This window comes from Pelmatolapia mariae, linkage group LG9, assembly GCF_036321145.2.
Source record: "Pelmatolapia mariae isolate MD_Pm_ZW linkage group LG9, Pm_UMD_F_2, whole genome shotgun sequence".
NCBI lineage: Eukaryota > Metazoa > Chordata > Actinopteri > Cichliformes > Cichlidae > Pelmatolapia > Pelmatolapia mariae.
In genome coordinates, this window is record NC_086235.1 from 13,438,887 (window position 1) to 13,464,229 (window position 25,343).

The window sequence follows — 25,343 nt, forward strand, 5'->3', positions numbered from 1 at the left end:
TACTTGAACTCTCTTAAATTAACTTCCAATAAAAAAAAAAAGGTTTATCATTGATTGAAATTCATTCAGAAATGTTTAACGAATGAGCTGTCACAAATACAACTTTCAAGTACGAAGTTGCTATGAAGTCTGTCACATTCCCCCTTTTTTCCCCCTTTATTTATTTATCCTGTATATTGTTACTCTTATTTGCCCTGTATGTCTACTGTACAAACTGAACTGGAATGACTGACTGTTCGCTTTATAATTTCAAATAAAGTTGAAAAAAAAAAAAAACCCACAAAAAAACAGAGCGTCCTCTTGTAACCATGGTTACGGGAGTTTGTTGCAAGAAGTGTTGTGAATCTCGCTGAGACAGGGAACCACTCTTCCTCCTCCTTCGTTCCCTTTGTTCTTTAAGTACCTCATATATGTTGGGATTCTTTAGCTAGTTAGCCATCACATTAGCAAACTGCTTCGGAGCACAGCTGCCGGAGTCGCGGGTTTTGTTGAATCAGGCGTTGGACCTGCTGGAGGAATGCTCTGCGATGATGGTGGAAAACACCCGACATTCAGCCCATTTGAGAGCTTCAAAGAACTGGCTGCAGGTATGATTGAAAGTTTGAGAACGCCGGCGCTGAAGCTAAAACACTGTTGATGCGTCTGTGATTTATTAGCGATCGCTCACTTGTGTGCATGTGCATGCAGTGGCGGTCCTAGCCTGTTTGGCGCCCTGGGCGAAGACTCCCACTGGTGCCCCCCCCCCCCCCCCCACCCCCCCTCCCCTCCACACACACACACACACAAAACATATTAAGGATTGTACATTAACATAAAACTGTTGTACACACACACACATATGAAGAGAGAGTATGCATAGTATACAAATGGTTACCAAAGAGCCATCATAATTCGTCATACAATGAGAACAGGACAAATCAACAATTGACAATGACTAATTAATATTAAAATCTGTAACATAATGTATTGTTTGCAGTTTAGTCTGTTACTGTTGCTATTTTTACCATTTCTTCTTGGAGCAACTGTAATCCACATTATTTCCTTAGGGATTGCAGTGTGATCGCATAGTAGTAAATTTATACAACAAAATAGAAAAACCTCAACACCATTAACATTGCATGTTAAATTTCCCAAATGAAAGGAATATAGAAATATATTTCAAAGCTGTACATGAAACAATGTGAATTCTCTAAACAGTGTGGCACAGTCACATACCTGCATTCACAACAAAAAGGCAATGGTTAGAATGCTCTCTTTTAATGTCGTGAGCAATCAGCACAAGATCTAAATGGGAAAGCAACAACGGAGTTAGCTAACTATGCTCCCATTTTGTTTCCTCTCTTACCAATAAAGAAATCTCACCTAAACATGCACTCAATTCAACATAAAGACTGGAGAAATGACCCACAGCAAATGGTGTATAAACAACAAAAATAATCAGGTCAGATTGTATTACTTTAACAACCTGTGATATGATTTTTCTTCACCATGACATTTGCGCATTCCTTACCTCACAGGAATCCTCCATTATTCTGAGGATTACCCGGAATCCCTTGCCCTTTGTGAATGTTGCAGGGTGACTTTTTCAACAGTAGGTGGTGCCAATGTCCCATTTAGCGGGATTTAACTTTGACTCTATTTAACTATGTTACACATGCACACTGTCCCCAACTTGAAGGGGCATTAAGAGAAAAAGTATATTCATACTAATTTTTTATATTTTTGATAATGGTAAATGATCAGGAGCTAATCATGAAGTGAGGGGGAAGAGTAACTTCACTATAAATAATAACCATATAATCAATATTGGGGGGGTTGGTGCCCGATGCCTCCCTTAAGTACACGCTCCTGGTTGCTGTGTAATAAAATCCTCGTTTGTGCACCATATCTTCATACCGACTATTAATAATATTTGTATATTGACTAATTAAACTATTTAATCGGAAGAATTACTAATATGTTCTTATATAACGCAACATGTCTGGAGTGGATCTTTACAGTCAGCATGATTAAGTCAGACAGAAACCGGGGGAAGGGCTGTGGACGTTAACTGCGCACGTAACCGGGCCACGCTGTGCTCCGCGGTGACGTCACATTCCAGTATGTGCAGCTGAGTCGCAGTTTGGTCAGAAGAGGTCAAATATCCCCCAAACCCACCCAAAGGCTGCCAGTTCAACAAGAGATCAGGCGCTGCAGACGGATCATCTCCTCAAAAATGGGCAACTGTCAAGTAGGCGTCATTCTCCTCCTAATCTCTCTGAGAAAAACACTGATTAAAGGCTAGATTTAAACAAAAAATCTCTTGGCTCGCTGTTTTAAGTCTGTATGAGCCATACTTTCGGTTCGACCACCGCCAGGAATGACGGCTGGATTAGGTCTATGTAGGAGTTTAAAACATGTTTTATTTGCATCATTTTAGTCCGTATAATGCGAGCCGCCCTTCACTTTTAAGGCTTTACGCACAACCCATTTCATCATACGGAACCTCTATTATTGCGACTACACTGACGAGATAAAGAGCTGTGAATATAGATTCTCAGTTAGCGCTGTTTCTTTAAGGTTCGAGCGGTGTAAACGTTGCAAATGACACCGTCTGGGAGACGCCGTGTCGGGGTTTACGCAAAGGAAAGGGCCACTCCTTTGCGGAATTTCATCACGGTCCCGTTACACTAGTTCTTTTTTTCTTTAATGAGTTCGACTGTGTGCAATGAAAGGATTTCACGGGAGGCTGTGGATTTTGTATCCTGTCCTATCACCATGTTATTCATCAGTACAAATGGTTGACACTACTCTTTTTATTTGAGTAATCAAATACTACAGCTTTTAATGATTCAGTGCCGGTTGTAGAGGGAAGAGCGTGAGATGAATTGTTTTTGTCAACACTCGACCACTGAAAACGTACTAACCATACTAACCACTTCCTGACTGCATTTTCCAGCCTGAAATGTAAAAAAAACCTAACAAACAAGTACAATATATTTTCTGAATCCACAAAGGCTTATCTCAGTGAAAACATATTCTATCCACTGCAAAAGACCTCGACTTTAAAACCTCATCTGGAAATCAGGGACTTTTCCAATATTAGTCATATTTAATATTATAGAAGGGCAGAGCAGACGCAGATGCTTCCTTATATGCTACTATAGTTAATATGACTTGGCACATTGTTGTGAATAACTTGTGAACCTATAATATGTCAAACATTTTGAGGCAGAAAGAAAATTTCTGTGAAACGTTTTTGGCAAAGTTCCTTTAAAAATGCTATTGATATATTTTAATAATTATTAATTAATATTATTATTAATTATTATTTTATTTTTTTGTGTCTTTCAAAACACTTAAGGTCACCTTACAACACAAAAATCAGGATGATTATCACTGATGTGAAAATGAAAACAGATGAGTTTTGAGCTGAGATTTGAAGTCTGTCAAAGAGTCAAGCTGACAAAAGTGTAGCGATAATGGGTTCAGAAACAAGGTGCGGCATAGCTGAAAGCTTGAGCACCTGTGGTGTTAAATTTGAAATGAGGATCAGTCAGGAGATCAGCTGAAACTAAACAACAGAAGGGGGCACAGGAAGGGGTCCTCAGAGTTAAACTTTGTATCTGATTTATCCAGTATACAGTTATCTCAGTTAAGTTTTTTTTTTTTTGCTTAGAAATGAGCAAAAAAAGCCCATGCCAGCCCCTATCAGTAAAACCTGCCATAAATGCTGCCATAAGATGGAGTCAGTCTGCTATCAGTCTGCAATTAAATGGTGTCAAGCCAATTATTACATTTTTTTGACAATACACCAATGAAATGTCATAAATCATCAAAAATCCCATATCTGATGTTGTCTACACAGACAGAAATTCATATTTGTTACCTTTGTGCTCTGAAACCTTTGTGTTCTATAGGAATATAACCAGAATAAAATCAGCTGGGAGCATATGTGCCAACCCTCCCGATTTTTCCGGGAGAATTCTGAATTTCAATGCCCCTCCCAAAAATCCCCCGGAGCCACCATTCTCCCGAATTTCTCTCGATTTTCCACCCGGACAACAAAATTGAAAAACCATATAGCCCAGCCAATTCCAGTTTCCAACAATGGCTACTACTACTGTAGCTACTTAGTTTTTATATTACTCTTATTACTCTTTCTGGGTCGCAAAATAAACTTTTAACATATTTTCAGGCGAGAATGTAGCTGTGTAAACTTCAAATATCTGAGCCAACGAGAACAGCAAACTCCCGGCACATTAAACATGATATATAAGCCACTTAGATAACTTAAACATGTTATTGTTTGGCTTTTTTCAGTGTCTTATTTGTTTATGAGTAAATCAGTTTGGCTGAGATTAAAGTTATTAGATTAGATTAGATTAAATAAAACTTTATTAATCCCTCGGGAGGGTTTCCACACAGCTGAATAAACGTCAAACGGAAAACTGATTAAACAGAAGTGTGAGATGGTCGAGAATTTACGCCAGGCCCACTTAGAACACAAAGGCCACGTCCAGGACATTTAACTTATTTTATCCGATAAATAAATACCGCAAAATTAAAGTTTTTTTTTTTTGTAAATATATGTATATGTATACAACCCCCCCCCCACCCCCTTTGAATGTCTCCCTATTTTCTGAGGTCTCAAGGTTGGCAAGTATGGCTGGGAGCCAGCTGAGATCAGACCCTTGAGTTGGGCTTATTGACAAAGACTCATTCAGACTGATGGCAACATGTTGGCATTGTCTGCAATTTTAGATTAGAGAGTAATACAGGCCTATGACAATCTTCCTACGTCTGTCCCAGGCACATTGTGACTGCAGAAAGGTTGCCTCCCATCAGGCAGAGGTTTTTTGTAGATGCAGGAAGGTTGCTGTCCTGTCAAGCGAAGTGTGTCCAGTATTTGAATTTGTTTAGCAACATATCGATATTTGGCGTTCCTATCGCCATACAAAATATTAAGATACTCGGCTGTATCAATGTTTCCCCTCACTCCTAAAATATCGTATATGTTATTTTAGGGGTGTTGTATGAACCTGTATATATGAAAATACCATTAAATTCATTCCCATATATGTAGTCAACTGTATCTTTACTGTGGGAGACTGTTCTCTCTCTCTCTCTCTGTGAAACCCCTCTCAGCTTGCTTTTGGTCCCTCGATTGCACTTCACTGACTGCTTTCATTCATGTGGCCTCCACCAAGTTTGTTTAAAGAGTTCAGTTGCTGAATTCCTCAACGAGGAGCACCGTCCCTTCCCCCAGCTGCCAGCTGCTCTTGCCTACGATCAGAAATCCTTGCATAAACAATGATTAGCTGTAATCAGTGTGTGTCCATAACAGTTACTGCATGTAACATTATTATTTTTGTTTTCTCAGCCCACAGTTTTTCCCTATGAAGATTTTGATGTTGTTGCTGACATCAAGGCCATTCGCAAAGCCTGCAAGGGGTTAGGTAGGTTGTGAATATGATGAAAACGGTACATTTTTAAATTAAACTAGTCTCCTTGAACTTCGAAAGGATGCATCTGATTTCTCTGCATCTGATCTGTTGTGACTTCTTTTCAGGAACTGATGAGCAGGCTATTATTGACATCCTGGCAAACCGGAGTTCAGCTCAGCGTCAGGAAATTAAACAGGCCTATTTTGAAAAATATGATGATGTGAGTGCCATTCGGCATGTTTCTCATTTCAAATGTGTAAGAAACATTTTTTTCTATCTCTCTGCTAAAATCAGCATGTCTGTCTGGGATAGGAATTGGTGGATGTGTTGAAGAAAGAGCTGTCAGGAAACTTTGAGAAGGCCGTCCTTGCCATGCTGGATCCGCCGGTCATCTATGCTGTGAAGGAGCTCAGGAAGGCGATGAAAGGACCGGGCACTGATGAGGACGTCTTGGTGGAGATCCTCTGCACTGCCACAAATGCTGTAACTGGAAAAATATATATTTATATTGACAATCATATTGCAATTCAATTTCAGAGGAAATGTGTAACTTCCTACTTGTTTTTTAACAGGACATTGCCATGTTCAAGGAATGCTACTTTCAGGGTTAGTACAATAAGCAACTTAGCAGTTTTTAAATCTCTTCTCCATTTGAAATTAGTAAGTGTGAGTCATCAACCTACACCTCATACAGTAGCTTACTATTTTTGTCTCTAGTGCCATGTCACATTTTGTTTAGTCAAGGCCCATCCTGTTTCAACTTCCCTTTCATTATTGTGTTGGTGCTGAGAGTTGATTATACTTACCACTATAGCTGGCTATATCCTCTGTGGTTATAGGCACTGAAATCTTATGAGTTTTGAACAGAGTAACCTCTGTTTAGTTTTGTTTTCATAATTATGCATGGAAGGAATTACATCATTCTTCAAAAATATAAGTTTGTCGTTGTAATTTTCTACAGAGTGCGTATGTTTATTTAAGAGTTTGTTTTATTGTGATTTAGAATGACTAGATTATAGCATAGCACATGCTTTATTCTTGTTCTTTGGGTGAACTAGCTAATATGCTATGTAAGCACACCGATAGCTAAAGCTTGCATGTTATAGACGTGAGCGATGACTTTGCTGACTTTGCTAGGTATTGTTGTTTTACTTGGAACAGTATAAAGCTAGCACAATAGCATATGCAGGGCGTACTGCTAACAAACATATAATGAGAAAATTATTAAATGTAATAGCAAGCTTCCATGGTAGTAGTCAAGCACCATGTTATAGTTATCAAATGTTTTATTGATGCTGTACAGGCCAATAATGGATAGCATAATAGATAAATAAAACACCAAAAGTACAATTCAACAGTAGTTCAACAATTTTTATTATTAATTTATTAATTATAATAAAATAATAATAAAATCGTCTTTTCTCACTTCAAGTAAAAGAAGGTTTGTATTCAAAAATAAAAAGGCCGGTTGGAAAATCTTTAAATAAGTTCTCTTCCTGTTTCCATACATTGAGTGTAAACACAAAGGAAAAGGCTGTGCAGGTTAATATAACTGTACCATAAATATGACAAATGTTGCACAGAGTAAAATAGAAACGGTCAGACAAACCATACAAGTGTAGACCTCTAGATTTGTCTACTAATTGGTCTGTTGGTCACCTCAGCTATAAAGCTATAAAGAATAAATAATAGCTTATTAGAAAGATGTCATCATTCCAGTGCCCAATCTTAATAGTTTAGAGTGCTGCCCAACATCATTGGATAATGGCAATGTACTAGCAATGTAATGTGAAAACTTTACTAAGATACAGGTTTAACGTACTTTAGTATTTTAAGTATTTTTATGTTACGTTAGTTACTGAAAATACTCAGGGAAAAATGTCATTTAAACAGGACTATGATCATGTATGTGAAAATATTTACTTGAGTCATGTGCTCTGCTTCCAAAATTATTTGTGAAGCTAACTAAGCAGCTAAGTGCACTAATTCACTTTACACTACTAACTAGTTTTCTGATTGCTGCTGTACACTTTTATGCACAGCAAGGAAATGAGAATAGGTGAATGGTTGCAGGAAATGGCTAAAACGGTGGATGAAATCTAGGAATATACTAACATAAAATACTATCCGAAAAACACCAACACAACACACTTGTATCGTATGGTAAAAGAATATCTGGTGGTCCTCATGCTTTGTGACTTTTCTCGGTGTCACTCTTGCAGTGCACGAGCGTGATCTTGAAGCTGATATCGAGGGAGATACGAGCGGGGACGTTAGAAACCTTCTCACGGCTCTTTTGCAGGTAAGTGGCCCTGACTTTCTACTCTACTCGTGTAACTAAATTCCTCCCATCTGTCCCTGGAATGAAATCGAGCTCACTCTCCCTTCGCCAAACTGTGCCCTGTGAACACACACACACACTGGCTAACATCCAGACAGCCTCTCACGAGTAAAACGGAGCCCAGATAAAGTTGCTTGAGTCAGAGAAATAGACCTCAGTAAGGACCAAAGTCCTCTTAATTGTCTTCTTCCAGGGCAACAGAGATGAGAGTTATGAGGTGGATGAGAATTTGGCTGAACAAGATGCAATTGCCCTGTTTGAGGTACAGTTTCATTTTTAAATTCTTCATAATGGCATCGTGGCAGATTTATTGACCCTGAAAAACATTAATATTCGCTGAACTGATGCAGGCTGGTGAAGGCCGTTTTGGGACAGACGAATCCACTTTCACCTACATCCTGGCCGCCAAAAATTACCTGCAGCTCCAGGCCACCTTCAAGATATATGAGCAGGTTGGTATTTGTGCCCGCTGCTGCAGTGATATTGCATATCAGCTTGCATATATCACATCACTGTTTCCTGACACCTCCTAACAAATCACTACACAAGAAATATTTGTATGTGGAAAGTGAAAGGTTGCTCTGTAAGACATTTACAGTGCTTAACTCAGCTAGTTATACTCTCTCAACAGCTCTCTGGAACTGAAATCCTCGATGCCATTGAGAACGAGACTGGAGGGACACTGAAAAAATGCTACACTGCTCTCGGTTAGTATGAATTAGAAAGCTGTCAATATTAAAATCTATGATTCTTGATTTGATTTGATTTAGAAGATTCTAGCAGTGGTGGCATCAAAATCACATGGCAAACTGCTAGTTTTATACTAGATGACAGGAAAGTACTTTGGGTAAACTCCTCTTGTGCTATGTAAATAAAAGTTTGGTGTTTAATAAGCATATTGAAGAAAAAGAAATTGTTGCTGCAGGAACATATGGTTCATAATCTGCTGTGGAATTTAATGAAACCCTTTCCTCCTCCTCACAGTAAGAGTTGCCAAGAATCCCCAGCTTTACTTTGCGAGACGTCTCAACAAAGCGATGAAAGGAGCAGGCACTGATGAGGACACCCTGATTCGCATCATTGTGTGCCGCTCTGAGGTAATTCCACTAAAGATGCATGACCTTGTTTATAAGAAGGGGCCAAAGACTGTCAAGCTAAAATACACGATAAAAGATGATTAAAAACATTCACAACATGCTGCGATTACTAAACAGCTCACCGATTATTACATGTGTTTTTACAGTATGCATGTTCTTACACTTTAAAGTCACTTATAAGACAGTTCACTGCCATCTTCAGGCAAACTCTGGTAAATCCTGTCCCCTGGTTTATGTTAAAATACAAATGTACATTATACAAGACATTTTTAAATGCAAATCAAAAAGAATTCAAACAAGTGCAGAATGTGGATCAGAAGTCTACTCCAGAAAATGTAAATGATTAAGGCCCCAGTCACGTAGGTTAGAGACCAGTTGGCAACTGCCTGGCAACCTTTTGTCACTATGGAAAAATTTGTATTCTAGATAAATTATGAGTATTTGCTTTAGGTTTCTGACAGTCACTGTGAAACTGATGTATAAGCCCTACTCACAGAGATTTAAAGTCAGTAACCTCATGGTAACCACTGGTTGCTTGAGAAAAATGTGTATTCCCAAAGTGGTTGCAGAAGACTGGTGGCTCTAGCTTTGTAAAACCTGGTTGCAAAAACAGGTATATGTTGCTGCAACTAAAACTTCTATGTGATTGCTTTGGTCACCGCAGTTATCAGCAATTTGCATAGAAGCACCATTTCAGAATTAACTCCCAGATGTTATCTAGTGATACTGGGCAGTACTCCCAGTAACTCCAGGTTGTCGATGCCGCACCGTCTTTGTGACCACTTTCACCCAGTAACTTATAGTGACTGCTAATCAACCAGTTGGGGAATACACATTTTTCCCTAGTGACCGGAGGTTTCTAGGGAATCACTGACCCGTCTCTAGGCCTGTGTGAGTGAAACTTTAAACATGAGTTTGTCTTCTCCACATTTGCTAGAGGGTCAAGTTGAAACTGATTATTTCCATCATATTATATTTGGTAAATTCCCATGGGTTGACTTCTGGCAGACTCGACATAAAGGCTAATTTCATTTTGTGGTTCTCTTTTTTTTCAACAGTATGATTTGGAGACCATCAAAGACATGTACCTGGAGAAGTATGATGTGTCCCTGAAGGACGCCCTGAGGGACGAGTGCGGCGGTGACTTTAAGCGCCTCCTTCTCGCTATCTGCCACTGAAAGCCAGAGAGGCAGGCAGGAAGGACAAGGGTTGTCTGGTTAACAAACTAACTTCACTCGGTCTCTCTGCATGATATTGTGACCAGAGCAGGAGGGTGGTGAGGCGATTAAATAATTAACTTGGCTCGTGTCTTGTCCAAACTGACTTACTGTTAATGTGGTTGGCTCTCTATTTTACCTCCTTCACAGACGCTGACCTTGATTCTCTTAGAACTTATCAGTGAGTGAAGCTGTGTCTCACAATTACTGCCCATTTCTTAGTCAATTTTTAATCTTTAATTAACCAGCATTTATATAGTGGTAAGTATAAAGCACCAAGATTTCTACAACACAAACAGGAGCCAGCTGTAGTCACACTGAATCAATTAGCTCGAGCGTGGTGTGATCAGGTGGCTTAAGACTTGATAAGATAACGACGTTAAAAACATAAGACCCGTATTTGCTTCGCTACCTGATTCTCTTGCATTCACTAATCTATTGAGACCTTCATGTAAGTATTATGCTTCTTTAGATCAAATACTTCTTTGACCTTTTTCACCCTCCGTGCCCCAAACTGTGCCTGTTATAACTAATGCAATCAGTCAGCATGGCTTTGTGGTTTTAAATGAAGAAATGTGAAAGTTCGAGTTGAAGGAATATTAACTGGTATCATGAAGGCTATGCAATGCAATGGACTTGAATCTGAACTGTTCTCACAGCAGCGGTTATATATTTCATCAGTTGCTCATTGAAAGAAATTATATATTGATATATATTTAGTTGCAAAAAAATAATTGACAAATCCAAATACACCTCTCCTTGTTATACATGTATTTTCTTTTATATATATTTTATGACTAACAAAGAAGACTGTTTAATACGGAGCATTATTTAGCATACTGCTTAGAATAGGCCAGAGGGTATGTGAAAAGAAATCTGATCGTGATGTTCAGGTTGATTTTTAACATGTGGAGAATCTGATGTCTGCGTCATTTATGTGTCCGTTAATGGCAGCTGAGATTTATTCTTATGAGTGACCACTATTATAAACATTTTGCAACAAGATACTCAAATGACTTACAACACATGAGATAGTCACAGCATCAGTCTGCTTATTAGCTTCTGTATAGCCAAAGAATTTTAGTCTTACTGCTAATAAAGTTTACTTTAATGTCATCATGTCTGACTTTATTCATACGTCAGTAATCCAGATGGCCTGGAACATGAACACTGAACATGTTACAAGTGAATGGAAAAAATCTTACTATCATTTTATGTTCCGTGAAAGGAGACCCCGCCTTCAAGTTTGTCACCACCCCTTTTCTGCCTTCGAGGACAGTGGGAAATATGTAAACAGCATGTAAATGTAGTTTAATTTAGGAAATCAAAATGGGAAATGTTCACATGTAAAGGACACAGTTATTAACCTCAAAATATCTTTGAGATTGTAAGAATATTTGTTGTACCTTCAACAAACACATTAACTCAGTGGATAAAAAAATAAAAACCAAAGAAAGTAGGTTACTATTGTTGTGTGCACTGAGGAAGATGGAAGCCTCAGTAATGAAATTTACCAGAAACCCCAGACAGACAAGTACCTACTCTTTGACTCACACTGGAACATAAATTTGGGCTGATCAGAACCATACAACACCAGCCAGAGAAAATTCTCTCATTGGAAGATGGAAAAGAAAAGAAATACACACTTGAAACAAAAAACAACTCTTAAAACATGTGGTTATCCTAACTTGGCCTTCATAAAATCAGCAAAGACGCACAAGAAATAATGTCAGACATGAATAAATATTATTTCCTATTCTAGTTCTGCACTTAAAGTACCTACTCTGGTGATGGTGTGAAAGAGTTTTAAAACAATTTTCCATAGTATTATTAGAAAGTTTAAAGATTTAGAAACACATTTGCAGTCATTTCTGGGGGAAAGAAGATCATGGGTGATTGGCATTTGCAACAGACAACATTTGCAACAGTGAATGCAGCCATGATTGTTGTGTCATTGTTGTTGCACATCATGGAGATGAATAATGAGCCCAGACACACATCAAAGCTTTGCAAGAACTATGTGAAGACCTTTTGAAAGGGAGAAACTATCCAAAGATTATTTTTAATGATTTAAAGTTCGACTTTTTAGCTCTGGATATCGTATCACAATCAATATGGTTTTGGAGCTAGCCTCAAATGGCCACTGCTTTGAACATAATTAATCAAATTTTGATCACAAGTCAATCACATCTTAAAGTTTTACAAACTCAGAAACAATTTGTTGGTGTGATCTCCTGAACCCATCTTGGCTATTATCCTAGTTGCTATAATGTTTTTAAGGTTTTCAAATTAAGGTCATATGCTTTATCCCATAGCTCAGAACAATAACTGAGATAAAGCAAGATTCAAAAAAGAAAATCCTTTTTGAGATTTGATTTACCATATCTTATATTTTCAAGAGAGCTTATGATCTGCTAGTAAGAAATTTGATTCAGCCACCATTTCAATCTTTGTTCCAGTAATTATAACACCATTGTTATTTAATTATTAACAACGTCCAACAATGCATTTAATACATTGCCAGCCGGCTAGAAAACACACATTTGCTTGGCAAGTAAAAGATCTGGTTTGTTTCCAGCTGGTGACACAGGTCAGGAAGGGCATCCGGTGTAAAACTCATCAGCAAAAGGTACATATTGGATATATAGAACATATGGAACTCCAGCTGTTACATCCAGAAGTTGCTTTTTATAATCATGGAGCTCTACTAATGATTTCCTGTTACTTCAAGAACTTTGCAACCAGTTACATTGGCTATACCTCTGAAACGACAGCGCCACAGTTTTGAAATCAAAGTTACAGTTACGAGAAGCTTGACTTTCTGTGGAGCACCTGAAGGCAGCTCCATGGCTCCGCCCCTCTGCCAGACATGCACGTTACAGTACTCCCTCATTTTCTCACCCGTCTCTGTTTATATTTCCCTCCAAACCAAGTGATTTACTCCAGGTGAATTTTCAGCTGACAGCAGGACAAACAGGACGACATTATCACCTCCACTTTAATCCGCTGGACTCTCTTAAAGGTACGTTGTCCCGCGTGTTTCACCGGCTTTGTTGCTTGCTCCCCTTTTCCCCCTTTTTTGCTGGTAATTACAGTCATTAGCATCCATCTTGGTAGGAGCTAATTAAACCCACTGCAAGGAGACATGGTTAGCCCTGTCTTCTAAACGTTGCACCTTTGTGTGTTTTATAAGGTTTGTAACTTCTGTCATGCTAAATATCCTTATTTAAAACAGTTGCCGAACACATTTATGCTTCTGTAATTAACATAGAGGTTAAAAAAATAACATTGGTCTTGCTTCTGCATTGAGCCCCATGTTTTTCTCTTAATAGCTTCGGATCACCTCACGGATATTAATGTGTTTTTTGGACTCAGATTAATCACTGCAGCACTTACTCACTTAATTGTGTTTTGGTGCTTCAGCTTGTTAAAGAGTTAGTCGACATCTCCATGGAAACACCAAGTAAAGCAGTGGTGTCCACTTCCTCCAGTTTACACAAGCAGATAAACTACTGTCATTTTGATATACTGCATTAAGGAATGGAGCACCTTAACGCACCACTTATCTTGTGGCTGCAGCCATTACATCTTACACTAATACTGTGCAATACTGCAAATTATCGATCGATAACTGGTATAGATCAGATACCTAGTAAATACAAGGCCAGTATTCCGAATCATTGTGAGTTCATGCAGGAGTTAATGAAGATGTGTCATTAGTTTTTTATCACGATGTTGTGATTCTATGTGTTAATTTTGTGCTGATTTTACACATACATTCTTTATTTATCCTGGCAAAAGTCTCATTGAGATGAGATTGAATCTCTTTCCAGAGAGATCTGGCCAAGAGGTTAGAAGAAATTACCACAAGCATCACAAGACATTCAGCAGAGGGGAGTGAACACACAGGTCTAAACCATATGCAATAACAAGAGTAACATCAAAAGCAGTCACACTGACCAAAAGAAATATTTTCTCATGTCTTTCTCCTGCTATCGTGAGCAGTTCGGACTATTTCAGCTCCTTCTGTAGATCATTCCAGAAAACTGGGAATCAAGATTTACTCCTCAAAAAGAAACTTAATTTAAGCTTTAGCTTGGATGCAGGGTTTGAATGTGCATTTTAAATGACAAATTCTGATCTATAATGATGCCTAAATATTTCAGCTTGAGCGGTTTTGATCGTAGCAGGTTTAGACAATAACTCTTTGCCGCATAGAAACCACGTGAACTTGAATTTGTTTTCATTTAACACCCGTTAAATGATGTTGTATTAAATGGGCCCGAACGACACAACTTAACATAATTTAACATAAGTTTAAGTCGCTAAGACTTACTCAAAACTTTAGTATTTCCACAAAAGTTGCAAGAGAGAAATTATACAATGAGGACTTTGATTACAACTACAAAAAAAGCATCTCCAAAAGTTGATTCTGTTCATCTGGACGTAGCGTTTTCAGTGGGAGAAACGTTTCGTCACTCATCCAAGTGACTTCTTCAGTCTCAGATGAACAGAATCAACTTTTGGAGATTTACTTACCTGGTTGATTGAGGTATGCATCAAGACGTTTTAATATAAAAAATACAGTTTGGTTGCATTCTGGGAAATGGAGGTTTGACATAGCTGCTTCATTTTTTGGCCCAGCCTTCGACGATTAAAAGAATATATACGTATATTGCATTCATTAAAAGGGATTTTTCTTACATAAGTTAACCACTGACATTTGTCCAGTCTCTCACGATTGGCATCTGCTGGTGCAGGAATTTATGGAGACGTATGATGAACTTTTTTTGCTTAGCATTTAGTCAGTGTGTTGTGATTTCATTGAGGGTTTTTTTCTTTTTTTGGTTGACTTTTATACAGTGTTTAAAGAGAATTACTGTGCTACAACTGAAAATGAAAGGTGCTGCTCAGTTGCATTATGGGAAATGTTTTGGCCTCACTGGTTTAAGAGCTTAGATATGATGAGAAATTCTGCTTCAGTTTTGGCCCAACTTCCAGCAAATAAAGCTTCATATTTCTAACAGAAAATTGTATGTATCTACATTTTTTTCAGTTCAGTTAAATATTTAAGCTTTGACAATACTCCTCTTCTTCTTTTACTGTACTTTTTTAAGCCACTCCCATTTGGGGTTGCCACAGCTCCATCTGCCTCCATCGCACTCTATCCGTAGCATAGAGTGCATGTCCACCTGCATGTCCTCCTTCACTACATCCATGAATCTTCTCTGTAGTCTTCCTCTCATCCCTCTACTGAACAGTTTATTATTCAACATTGTTTGTCCAATATATCCACTATCTCTCCTCAGCACATATCCAAACCATCGCAGCCTTGCCTCTCAAACTTTGTCTCCAAAACATTCAACAGAGCCGTCCTTCTGCTGCGCTCATTTCTAGACGTGTCCATTCTGGTTACTCCCAGTAAAAATGTTAGCCTTGAAAATCTTCAGCTACGTCACCTTCAGCTCTTTTTTCAAGTGCCACTGTTTCCAAACCATACATCATAGCAAGTCTCACTAGCATCTTAAACCTTTCCTTTTAGTCTTTTAAGCTTTGAGAAGAGACATTAGATCATTTTGGTTTTCAGTGCATAATTGTACATGCTACACTTTGCTACTTTCAGACAAAAAGTTTGATTGATAGAAACCAATTTTGAGTTCATTTGGTAGCATAAAAGTCATTATGTAAAGAGAAAAGTGTGCCTAAACTCACAAGTCATGTTATTTACATTTCTTTTATAGCTTGTCACCCACTCTTCCTCCTACCTTGAAGAGTTTTTATCGTTTCAACACAGAGCCAAGCTCACCCTTCAAAGTCTTGTAAATTACAGGGTGTGCGTCTTCATGTGTTGCAGGCAGCCTCTGATATTTGATCCCACTGTAAGTGCCACAGTAGAAATGGTAAACAAAGCTTTCTTTACCTGCAGAAGCAGCTGTTTGTTTTAGGCATGTGAGGAGGCTGAGCCACATTTGAAAGTGCTACCAGAAGTCTGTGACAGTAAACAGTAGAATTTAGCTTAAAACATACATCACTTTAGATCGAGGGTCATTGCTTTACTCAGAAATATTTTCCACCTGGAGTTTCCTTTCCACATCTTTCCAGCAAAGGTGTGTCTGATTCAGAAACCTCTCCTGACTAACAAAGTACATTTCATGTTAATGAGTGACAAAAAATTAGAAAATTAGAAAAACAGCATAACGCTGTAGTGAAGCATAATCAATCAATGATTAACTCGTGCTTTGTTCATGATGTCCTATTGAGTGTAGCAATGTGTGATATGTTATGAACTCATGGTTCTTGATTAATAAATGATGAGGCCTTTGCACAAAGGTAAAAGCAATGCTCACTGCAGCAGTAAATCGGACAGATTATTTTTAGTTTAGTTTTTTATCTTTTTCAATCATTAATCATCAATCATTTGCCAATGGCCCACAAACCCACCGATGTCATGAAAAGCTAACACTCGGGTCACTTACTTATTTAACTGCACTCAATTTCTGATCAATCTGACGTCAGTTACAGAGGATAAAAATACCTTAGTGGTTCCGTTAATGCACTTTGTGCATTATTCTTATGTATAGATATTCAGAAGTTGCTATTCCTCGCTATTCCTCATGCATTATTACTGTGTTTCAGACGTGAATGCAGGCAGTTACTTTTGAAAACATCAGGTAGATTCTTTAAAGAATGAATCTGTCATCTAATACGTTGTTTTGTTTTGTTTTTTTACCATGAAGTGTCACACATAGTGACATTTAGAATATTTTTTGCAGTTTATACCTATTCAGTTCAATTTCATTGATATAGTACCATATCACAAAAACAGTTGCCTCAAGGCACTTTAAGGTAAACATTGTGAGATAAAGACGCCACAATATTAGGGTTAAATTAAACCACAACAGTCAAAGGCCCCCTATGGGCAAGCACTTAGTTACAGGGGGAAAGAAAAACTGCCTTTTAACAGGAAGAAACCTCTGGCAAGGCTCAGGGAGAGGCAGACATCTACTGCAACCAATGGGGGTTAACAGGAGGGACACAGGACAAAAGACGTACTGTGGATATTCATAATAACTACTGATTAAAACAATAACTAATGATACATGTACTTTTAACTAAGTGTTTTTGTTTCAATGTTTTAGCACAGAAGAGATTAATTAATAATTTGGATTGAAGATCTCATAGTGCTGTTTAGTGTTTCATTCAGGAGCAGAAAAAGTAGCAAGCACCCTTCACTGATCCATGAAAGCTGTCTGAACATCTATGACTGAAATGTGAAAATCTTCAGCCACCCAGTAAATAAAATTAGAAAACCTTCATCAAAAGTTCTTTAGAAGAGCAACACAAACATTTAATAGAAATTTGGTTTGATTTGATTGAATTTCAGTTAACCAAATAAAAAATGTATTTATTGTAAATGACTGTGGCCCCTGCAGTGGATTAACTGCCTGTCTAGGGTGAAGCCTGCCTCTCGCACTATTACAGCTGGGATAGGTTGCAGCCCTCCATGACACATACTGACATGACATGTACTGGATATGTAGAAGAAAATAGATATGTGGCCTACCTGCAGTACCCTCATATCCCACCAGAGGACTGTGGCCCACACTAGCATAGATGTTTTTGTGATGTTACACCAGGGGTGGGCAGTAATTTTCCCAAGGGGCCACATGAGAAACAAGGATTATTTGGGTTGAACCAAAAAGCTGAAATCAGTTCTACTCAAAATTAATTTTACCCTTTAGAAACTGTTGTTGGTTTCTGGTAGTGAATAATTCAATAGTGTAGAGGTTAAGATATTCGGCCAGCTCAAATATGGAGATCCATACTGGTTGTGGTGACTTCTTCTTCTTATACACTTTATTGTGTTGTTTCTTTTTTGCTTTTGTATGCAGTGTATGCAAACACGTTTGTTTTTCTTTTTCTGCTTGAAAAATACTGCATCTGCCACATCTCTATCTATCTTTGTTTAATAGTCTTTATCCAATAATTGTGGGCATATACGTTCAGGTTAGTATGTTAAACTATGTAGAGCTTAAACACCTGCTCTCACTATACAAAGTCCACGTGTGACCATTCCCATGTTTGGTAACAGCCAGCTCACAGAGGAAAACTTTGCACCTCTATGTTTTAGACTCACTGTCAATCTCCTGATCTGTTATGATGATGATGATGATGGGAAACAGAAACTGGCATATTTCACTGGTATATTTTTGTCTGTAATCAGCAATGCAACTTTTTTTTTCTTGAATTTGAAGAATTTGGTGATGGAGGCCTGTGGCTGTTTTCCTTGAGAGGCCACATGAGTCATTTTACATGAAAAAAACCCCTGCTAACTTCTTCAGGTATCCTGCATAATGTTATGTTAAAATAGAGGTAAATTAAATAATAATTAAACTTCTAATCAAGCATCTGATGACCTTTCCTTGTAATTATGAGGCAGTAAATCAAAATTATGAAATACAGAGGTCATAATTGCAAAATAAAATATCCTGTTCATCTTTTCTTTAATGAACATAATGCATAAACAGATTTCATTTTCTTTCATTATTTAATATACAAAAGTCATATCTGCTTATTAGTTTGTTTCAAGCTATTTTAAGCATTGCTAATAAATAAATAATAGTTGTTTCAGTCCTTCATCCAGATGACAAATTCAGTCATCAACACTTTTAAAAATGGGTGCATCCTTACATACAATTTGGAAAATGTCCTTTCTTTACAAGTGAATCTAGAACATAAAATCTATTTTCTTCTCAGAGTAAACCTGACTGCAGCTAAAACTATATGCCTCAGACCTACATATGGACTAAAGCCTGCTGTGCATGACCTACAGCGTGATAGTAATATCGCCTTTGTTATGTTAATTTTGAGCGACAGCTCTTGATGCAGCCAGCCATGCATTAAATGAGGCCGTAGAGGGTCGTCATACTGCGTGAGCATTGTTCAGGTACTAAAGCGCATTGAGTCATGTTTCAGTTTTACATCAAGCCTTCATTTGCTCAGTAGCACGTTGCACGAACTGGTGATGTTATCTCGTAATTATGACTTCTGTAGCTTGTAATTTTAACGTACCATCTCATAATTAGAAGATCTGCATCTTTTAAAAATATCTCATAATTGCAAGATCTTCATCTCTTAATTACAAGATACACATCGCTTAATTACAAGATCATATCAAGTTGCCATGGATACAGCTTTGGTGCAGGTTTACTTGCAGAGAGCTGTTGATGGTAAACATTGTAACAATGCAAGCCACCACATGAGAGTAATTCTTTGGTTTGAACCGGTAGCTTTGTGCAGGAACAGAGGGTGGTTGACTTTTTTCATAGTTATAAATCACATTTGCTTATTTTTTCTCAACAATAAAGAAATACTAAATGATCCATTCTTTTTTTTTTTTTAATGATCCATTCTTAAAACTGTGTTATGCATCAGGCAGTCCAAAAACCTCATGATGCTTCATTGTCTTAACTTTTTACTGAATGTACAGAATTTTTCTCACGTTGTATCATCTCTTGCTAACATCATGTAGAACCAGCAATGAAAAACTGAGTGTTGAGAGCTGTCTGGAACCTGAGGCTGAACCTTGGCTCCCACGCATTTCTTGCACATAGGCCAACCTCTTCATTTTAAACTGTGGTCACATTTAACATGAGTAACATAAGGAAGGGCATAAGTCCACATATCCATTAATAGTACTTAAACCAAAAAAATACAATTGCAGTCCTAAGAAAAATCACTGCCAGTGGCATCCTGTAAATCTCCATGAACAGAAATTTACAGATGATTTTGGAGAGTCAAACTCAAGATTGTTGGTAATTGAAGAATTCTGGTTTCTTTCTGTAGTAATGACTAGTTAACATTTGAGCATGGTCCCGTTGAACAGCACAGGAAGTACTACATTTGCTGAATAGTACTCTCAAAACCAGTAAATATAATTTAAAATGTGTCGACATTTTGTAAAGAATGACCAGTGCACGTGATGAGGCACCTTCTCTGTGGCTACATATGAGTCCCTGACATTACTGCCATTTTTTCCAGAAGTTGAAGCCCTTGTTACGGTGACATCAAAACGGCTTTGTAACTTGATTCTGGTTCCCTAGAAGCACTTCAGTCTTCTCCTGAGCAGTACTGTTGTAACTTTGAAAAAACTCCCCAGTTGTTTTGTTGTTTTAATCAATGTTTCTCCAGATATTGCATTACCCCTATGCTCCTGCATTAATGTAACACTGAAATTTCTGTGACACAGTAAAAGTTGTTTTAGGTTTAGTACTTAGTACTAAAGGCCTCAGCAGGCCTAGAGACTAGTGTTCCCCTATTGCTTGGTGGGTGGTTGCTGGAGGTTTCTGGCTGTTGCTACATGAAATTGGTCAAAAGAGGCTGCACCAAAAACCTCCTTTCTTTGGTCACTAGCAGATTACCCATAGTTTGCATGGAAAATGAAAATACTCAGCAACGACTCACCATGGGATAATGCAACCCTAAAACGTGCAACACAAACTTTACACTGCGAATGTTTGCCTTAAAAAACCAAATTAAAGTGCTACCTTACCTTTCCCTAATCACTGGTGGTTGCCAGGGGGTTGCTACCTGGTCTAAAGGACTGTGTGACTGAGGCTTAAGCACTTAATCTATCACGCTCACTGATAAATGCATCAGGAGTGATTTTTGAGATTCATTGTCTTCCCAGTGGGCACTTGTACAGGTGAGGTGTCATTTATACCGCCAATCTTCTGATTGGTGAAAAACCTGTTCTCTCTGGGGTGTCATCCATATAGGAAAGCTTACATCATTCTGTCCTTTAGCCTTTGACCTTTTTGGCTTATGATACCCCCTTCTTGTCCTTATCCAGGTTTGAAGAGATGTCATCTGTTTGGCATCAGGAGCCGTCATGTTATTCGCCCTGTGTAGAAATCGACTCCAGCTCCGTGAGGACCAAAGAGCGCCTCAGCTCTCCTGCCTGGCTAAAGCAGGAGCAAGACGACCTTCGTATCATTAAGTGGGAGAATTTTCAAACGGGAGCATCAGCAGATGCTGTTCAGGACAACACACCCAGCAGTGCCATGTCTGGTATGGGAAGCTCTGACAGTATTTGCTGCTTCATGTAGTTTACTTTTTATGGTTATGGTCCTTTAAGCTGAGCCAGCATCAGCCTCTGGCTTAGCAGTGATGTAAACAAGTTAAGAAAATAGATAATAATTTGTTTGATTTTATCTCCTCATCCTGAACAAATACTGAAACGACTGCCTGAAAAGCACACCATCCTTTCTACAGGCAAAAATTGATAGAAAAATGACAGAAGTTTAACTTGTGTGCTTGTAATCCTCTTTTGTGTGGCTGTCTTGTCTTTTCTAGCTGCTTCCCAAGTAGAGGGTCTTCCCCCGAGGGTGCTGCTGACCATCACCAAGCTGCAGTGCATGCTGGAGAGCAAACAAGAACGCATCGCTGCTCTCGAGAGGCAGGTGGAGGATTTGATGCAAGACCGCAAGTTCCTGAGAAGCCAGATTGAAAACCTCACAAGTAACCGCTCCATGCCAGCGTTTGCTGCCCCCAGTCCTGTGACTGAAAGTCAGTAACTGAAGTGAAGTATACTGTTTCTTTACTGTACTACAGGCCTTTTTTTATGAGAACTAGCCTAAAACTTTCACTTGCCTCTATATGGTCTATAGTTATTTTACTTGAAGAACTACATTTAAAAAACATAAAAGATGCAGATACTTTGCCTCTTAGCTGTTCCTCTGTGGTTCCATCATCAGCCATCATCACCTGCTGCTCGTATGAGGATCAGATGATTCTTGAGGTTTTCTCTATAATATTAAAGTATCTTTACTGTATAAAGCATCTTAAATAAACTGTTGTTTTTAATTAAATAAATGAATTTATTTAAGTTGATCCTGTATTGCTATATTATGCTGAATAATGTTATAATAATGGATTGCATTTATATAGCGCTTTTCGAGACCCTCAAAGCGCTTTACAATTCCACTATTCATTCACTCTCACATTCACACACTGGTGGAGGCAAGCTACAGTTGTAGCCACAGCTGCCCTGGGGCAGACTGACAGAAGCGAGGCTGCCATATCGCGCCATCGGCCCCTCTGGCCAACACCAGCAGGCAGTAGGTGAAGTGTCTTGCCCAAGTACACAACAACCAAGACAGATCGAACCAGTAACCTTCCAGTTACAAGATGAGCTTCCCAACCCCCTGAACCACCGGTCGCCCCAATGTTGCTTTGCGCCAATTGTTACTAGCTGTGAATGATGCTAGTAACAATTGGCATCAATTGGCTATCGATCTAACACCTAGCCGGCTAGGTGTTAGATCGATAGTATGTTTTGATAGGTAGAACTGCCCAGGTCAACTTTGATGTTACTATAACGCTACTTAAGTATACAGCATATAATGTATAATATTATCGTGCACAGAAAGTTATTTATCATACTGTCTCCTATACACTTTTTTTGTTTTTGTCTTTTTTCAGCTCCCAAGCTGAGCAGAGTGCAGCATTCAGAAAATAAATCTCGAAAGAGAGAAAGAGCTTCTTCTAGTTCCTCCACCAGCAGCGACAGCGGGTCTGAGGCATCCGACTCATCGGAAGTGTCTGCAGCATCTAGTGAGCACAGACGCAAGAAACACCATAAGGATAAGAAAAGATCAAAGAAAGGGAGGGACTACAGCAGGAAAAGAGGTAATAATTCAATCTTGTCTTGTGTGGAGTTTGACTAGAACTTAGCAATGCATCAGTATAATCAGTACTCATTGATCCTATGCTTCACTCATGTGCTATATGTATTCTTGTAACTGGGGATTTATGCTTCAGTGGGAAATCTACTTGTAGCTACGTCATAACCACAAACTGCTGTAAAACCATACGCCGTAACTCACAACTTAACCTGAATTGCACCGCCCTTGAAATGTAACAACACATCAGGTCGATGCAGTCGGTGACTACTGTGATTGGCCCGTCCTGTACCATCGATTGCTTTTATGCATTTCCAGCTCTTTTTTGTGCAGTTTTTGAATTTCTCAGTGGCAGAATAACAATCATTGTCTGAAACTAAGGATTAATAATCATAGCATCAATATAAGGACTCATAAATGTCAGCAGGTTCCTGGAGGGAGGCTGCTGAAGCTATCTGAATGTAAGTGAGGAAATGTACAAAGAAGTGGCAAAAACTTGAGGGATAGATGTATTTGCTCCCCCCCCCAAAAAACGGACCACGACAAAGAGCATTGGCACTTAAATAGGCAACATTGTAGACTCTAGAAAGATTCACTTAAGTCTGAATCAGGCCTAAGTCTTGTTCCAGCATCACCATTTTAAGGCAGCAGTAACTGGTTGGTTGAGCAGGCAAATGAAAAGCAGTCAGCAAGTTCTGCATAATAACCACACTTTCATAAAGACAACACTGCAGATAATTAGCTGCTGTTATAAAGCACAAGTTTGATGTGTTTTCCCACCTATCAGCTGCAGTCTTACTGTAGGTGTATGACTTATTAAAAAGGACATTAACAGAAAATTAATTCTTCACTCAAACTGATGCAGGTGACATTTTCAACATCATGTAATATTACAAAGTATAGTTAAGTACCCAAAGGTGGTATCAGTGCATCAGTAACAGAATTAAGATTTGTTTGTGGATATTAGCAGCTGAAGGCTTAGTGAATCCTAAAAGCAAAATTCATAGAAATAAATAAACAAATGTTACAGTGAATTAGATGATTTCCCTGTTTTCAAAATAAAATCTTTAAATTAAAATTGAAAGGCTGAAACTATATGCATGAATTATTTGTATGTATGTCCAGTGAGAGTTGAGATTGTTACTAAAACTAATAAAAAGCAACAGCAACTCATATATTTCATAACCTGTCATCTATTTCCACAAGCCACCGGAGTCCAGTACGTCATTCACCGCTACAAACAAGTCCTGTCCGCTTTCATCAAGAAGAAAAGCATGAGCGAAGCGTTCCGCCATCTCGGAATCGACCGGAACACCATCGCCAACACGGCATCAATTGCCGAGCTCCACCTGGCGGGTAAAGACATGGTCTCCTTGGTTGGCAATTTTCGCCAAGGGGAAGAGACTCTGGTGAGCTACGCCCAAAGGTGCACTTTGGTCATTGACAGCGACGCTGACCTGTCCAGGAAAATAGACCAGATGAAAGCCAACGGCGAGCTCCTGCCCATCTCGGGGAAAAGGTCAAGGTTGTTGCATTCTCACCTGCCGCAGCTAGGTGGTCCTGCAGAGAGCATTTTAATAGGTTGATGGTTGGTGTGATAATATATTGAGATGGTGCATAATGCCTTCACAAAATTCTGTTCTTTGTTTGTTTGTTTGTTTGTTTGTTTGTTTGTTTCAATCTGAACTGCTGGATTTGAATGACTTGCACAGCATTGTTTTTTTTTCCCTATTTCTTTATGCTTGATGCCTCAATGGCTCAGGAATGTTTTTAATATTCTCATTTATAATGAAAAATGTCGGCACCTGCTTTTTATTGATGCAAATATTTTTTCCTTATGCATGTAGTATTGGAAACGGCCACAAGATGGCAGTGCTCACATGCTAAATTATGTTTACAGCTCATGTCGCTTGTCATTTACTTCAAAATGGTGGCTGGTCAATTTCCATTTTCAAGCCTTTTAAAGATGTAAAAAATATGTTTCATTATGTAGAGTTTCACATACTGCAAGTGATATAAAAACTGCCTTTAAAGAAGGAATTAAAACACTACAGATTTCACTTAAGTTATGTTTCTGTTCATGTCTAAAGACGTTTGTACCAAGAAGCTATGACTCCTATAGTACATGATGTTTCATAGAGGTATTAAATCTGTATTTCTTCAGCCAGGGAGCAACAATTATTTAAACCCAGTTAAAATAATGAACCTGACATAATCTCGTCAACTGAAATGCAGCTGGACGTTTTGAAGGTGTTTTCTCGCTCTTGAGGAATGGGCCGAGCCAGTTTTGTACACAGATGGGTAAGACATCCTTGGTCAATCTTAAGTGTCAGTGCAAAGTGTTGCCATTGCCTTTCCTGCTGTTTGCTTTTCACATGGAGTGACAAATTACTTGTGCAAAGCCATTACAGGGGCTGCACCCAGGCTGTTTATCTTTGCATTGGACTCTGTCACTGTCACTCCCATTCTCACGCCCGCTATCTGCTTATCACATCCCTCCTCCCTCCCAGTGTCCTCCCTCTTCTGTTATGCACAGATTCAGTCATTTCCCATTATGTGTTGCTCCCTCCATCTCTTTT

At 38.6% G+C, this 25,343-nt stretch overlaps 2 protein-coding genes across 2 annotated transcripts; both read left to right on the top strand.

The window, feature by feature from the left end:
• The first annotated feature begins 2,082 nt into the window (after positions 1 to 2,082).
• anxa13 (annexin A13) lies at positions 2,083 to 11,197 on the top strand. The gene is made up of 11 exons (XM_063484046.1): positions 2,083 to 2,230; positions 5,363 to 5,438; positions 5,552 to 5,646; positions 5,739 to 5,909; positions 5,999 to 6,032; positions 7,649 to 7,728; positions 7,961 to 8,029; positions 8,118 to 8,219; positions 8,399 to 8,474; positions 8,752 to 8,864; positions 9,923 to 11,197. The coding sequence occupies exons 1-11, from the start codon at positions 2,216 to 2,218 to the stop codon at positions 10,040 to 10,042; spliced, it is 951 nt and encodes a 316-aa protein (XP_063340116.1). The 5' UTR covers positions 2,083 to 2,215; the 3' UTR covers positions 10,043 to 11,197.
• A 1,759-nt stretch (positions 11,198 to 12,956) lies between these two features.
• Positions 12,957 to 24,786, top strand: LOC134634681 (coiled-coil domain-containing protein 106-like). The gene is made up of 5 exons (XM_063484011.1): positions 12,957 to 13,103; positions 20,934 to 21,151; positions 21,437 to 21,649; positions 22,565 to 22,771; positions 23,971 to 24,786. Exons 2-5 carry the CDS (start codon positions 20,944 to 20,946, stop codon positions 24,348 to 24,350), a joined length of 1,008 nt encoding a protein of 335 aa, XP_063340081.1. The 5' UTR covers positions 12,957 to 13,103; positions 20,934 to 20,943; the 3' UTR covers positions 24,351 to 24,786.
• The last annotated feature ends 557 nt before the right edge of the window (positions 24,787 to 25,343 follow it).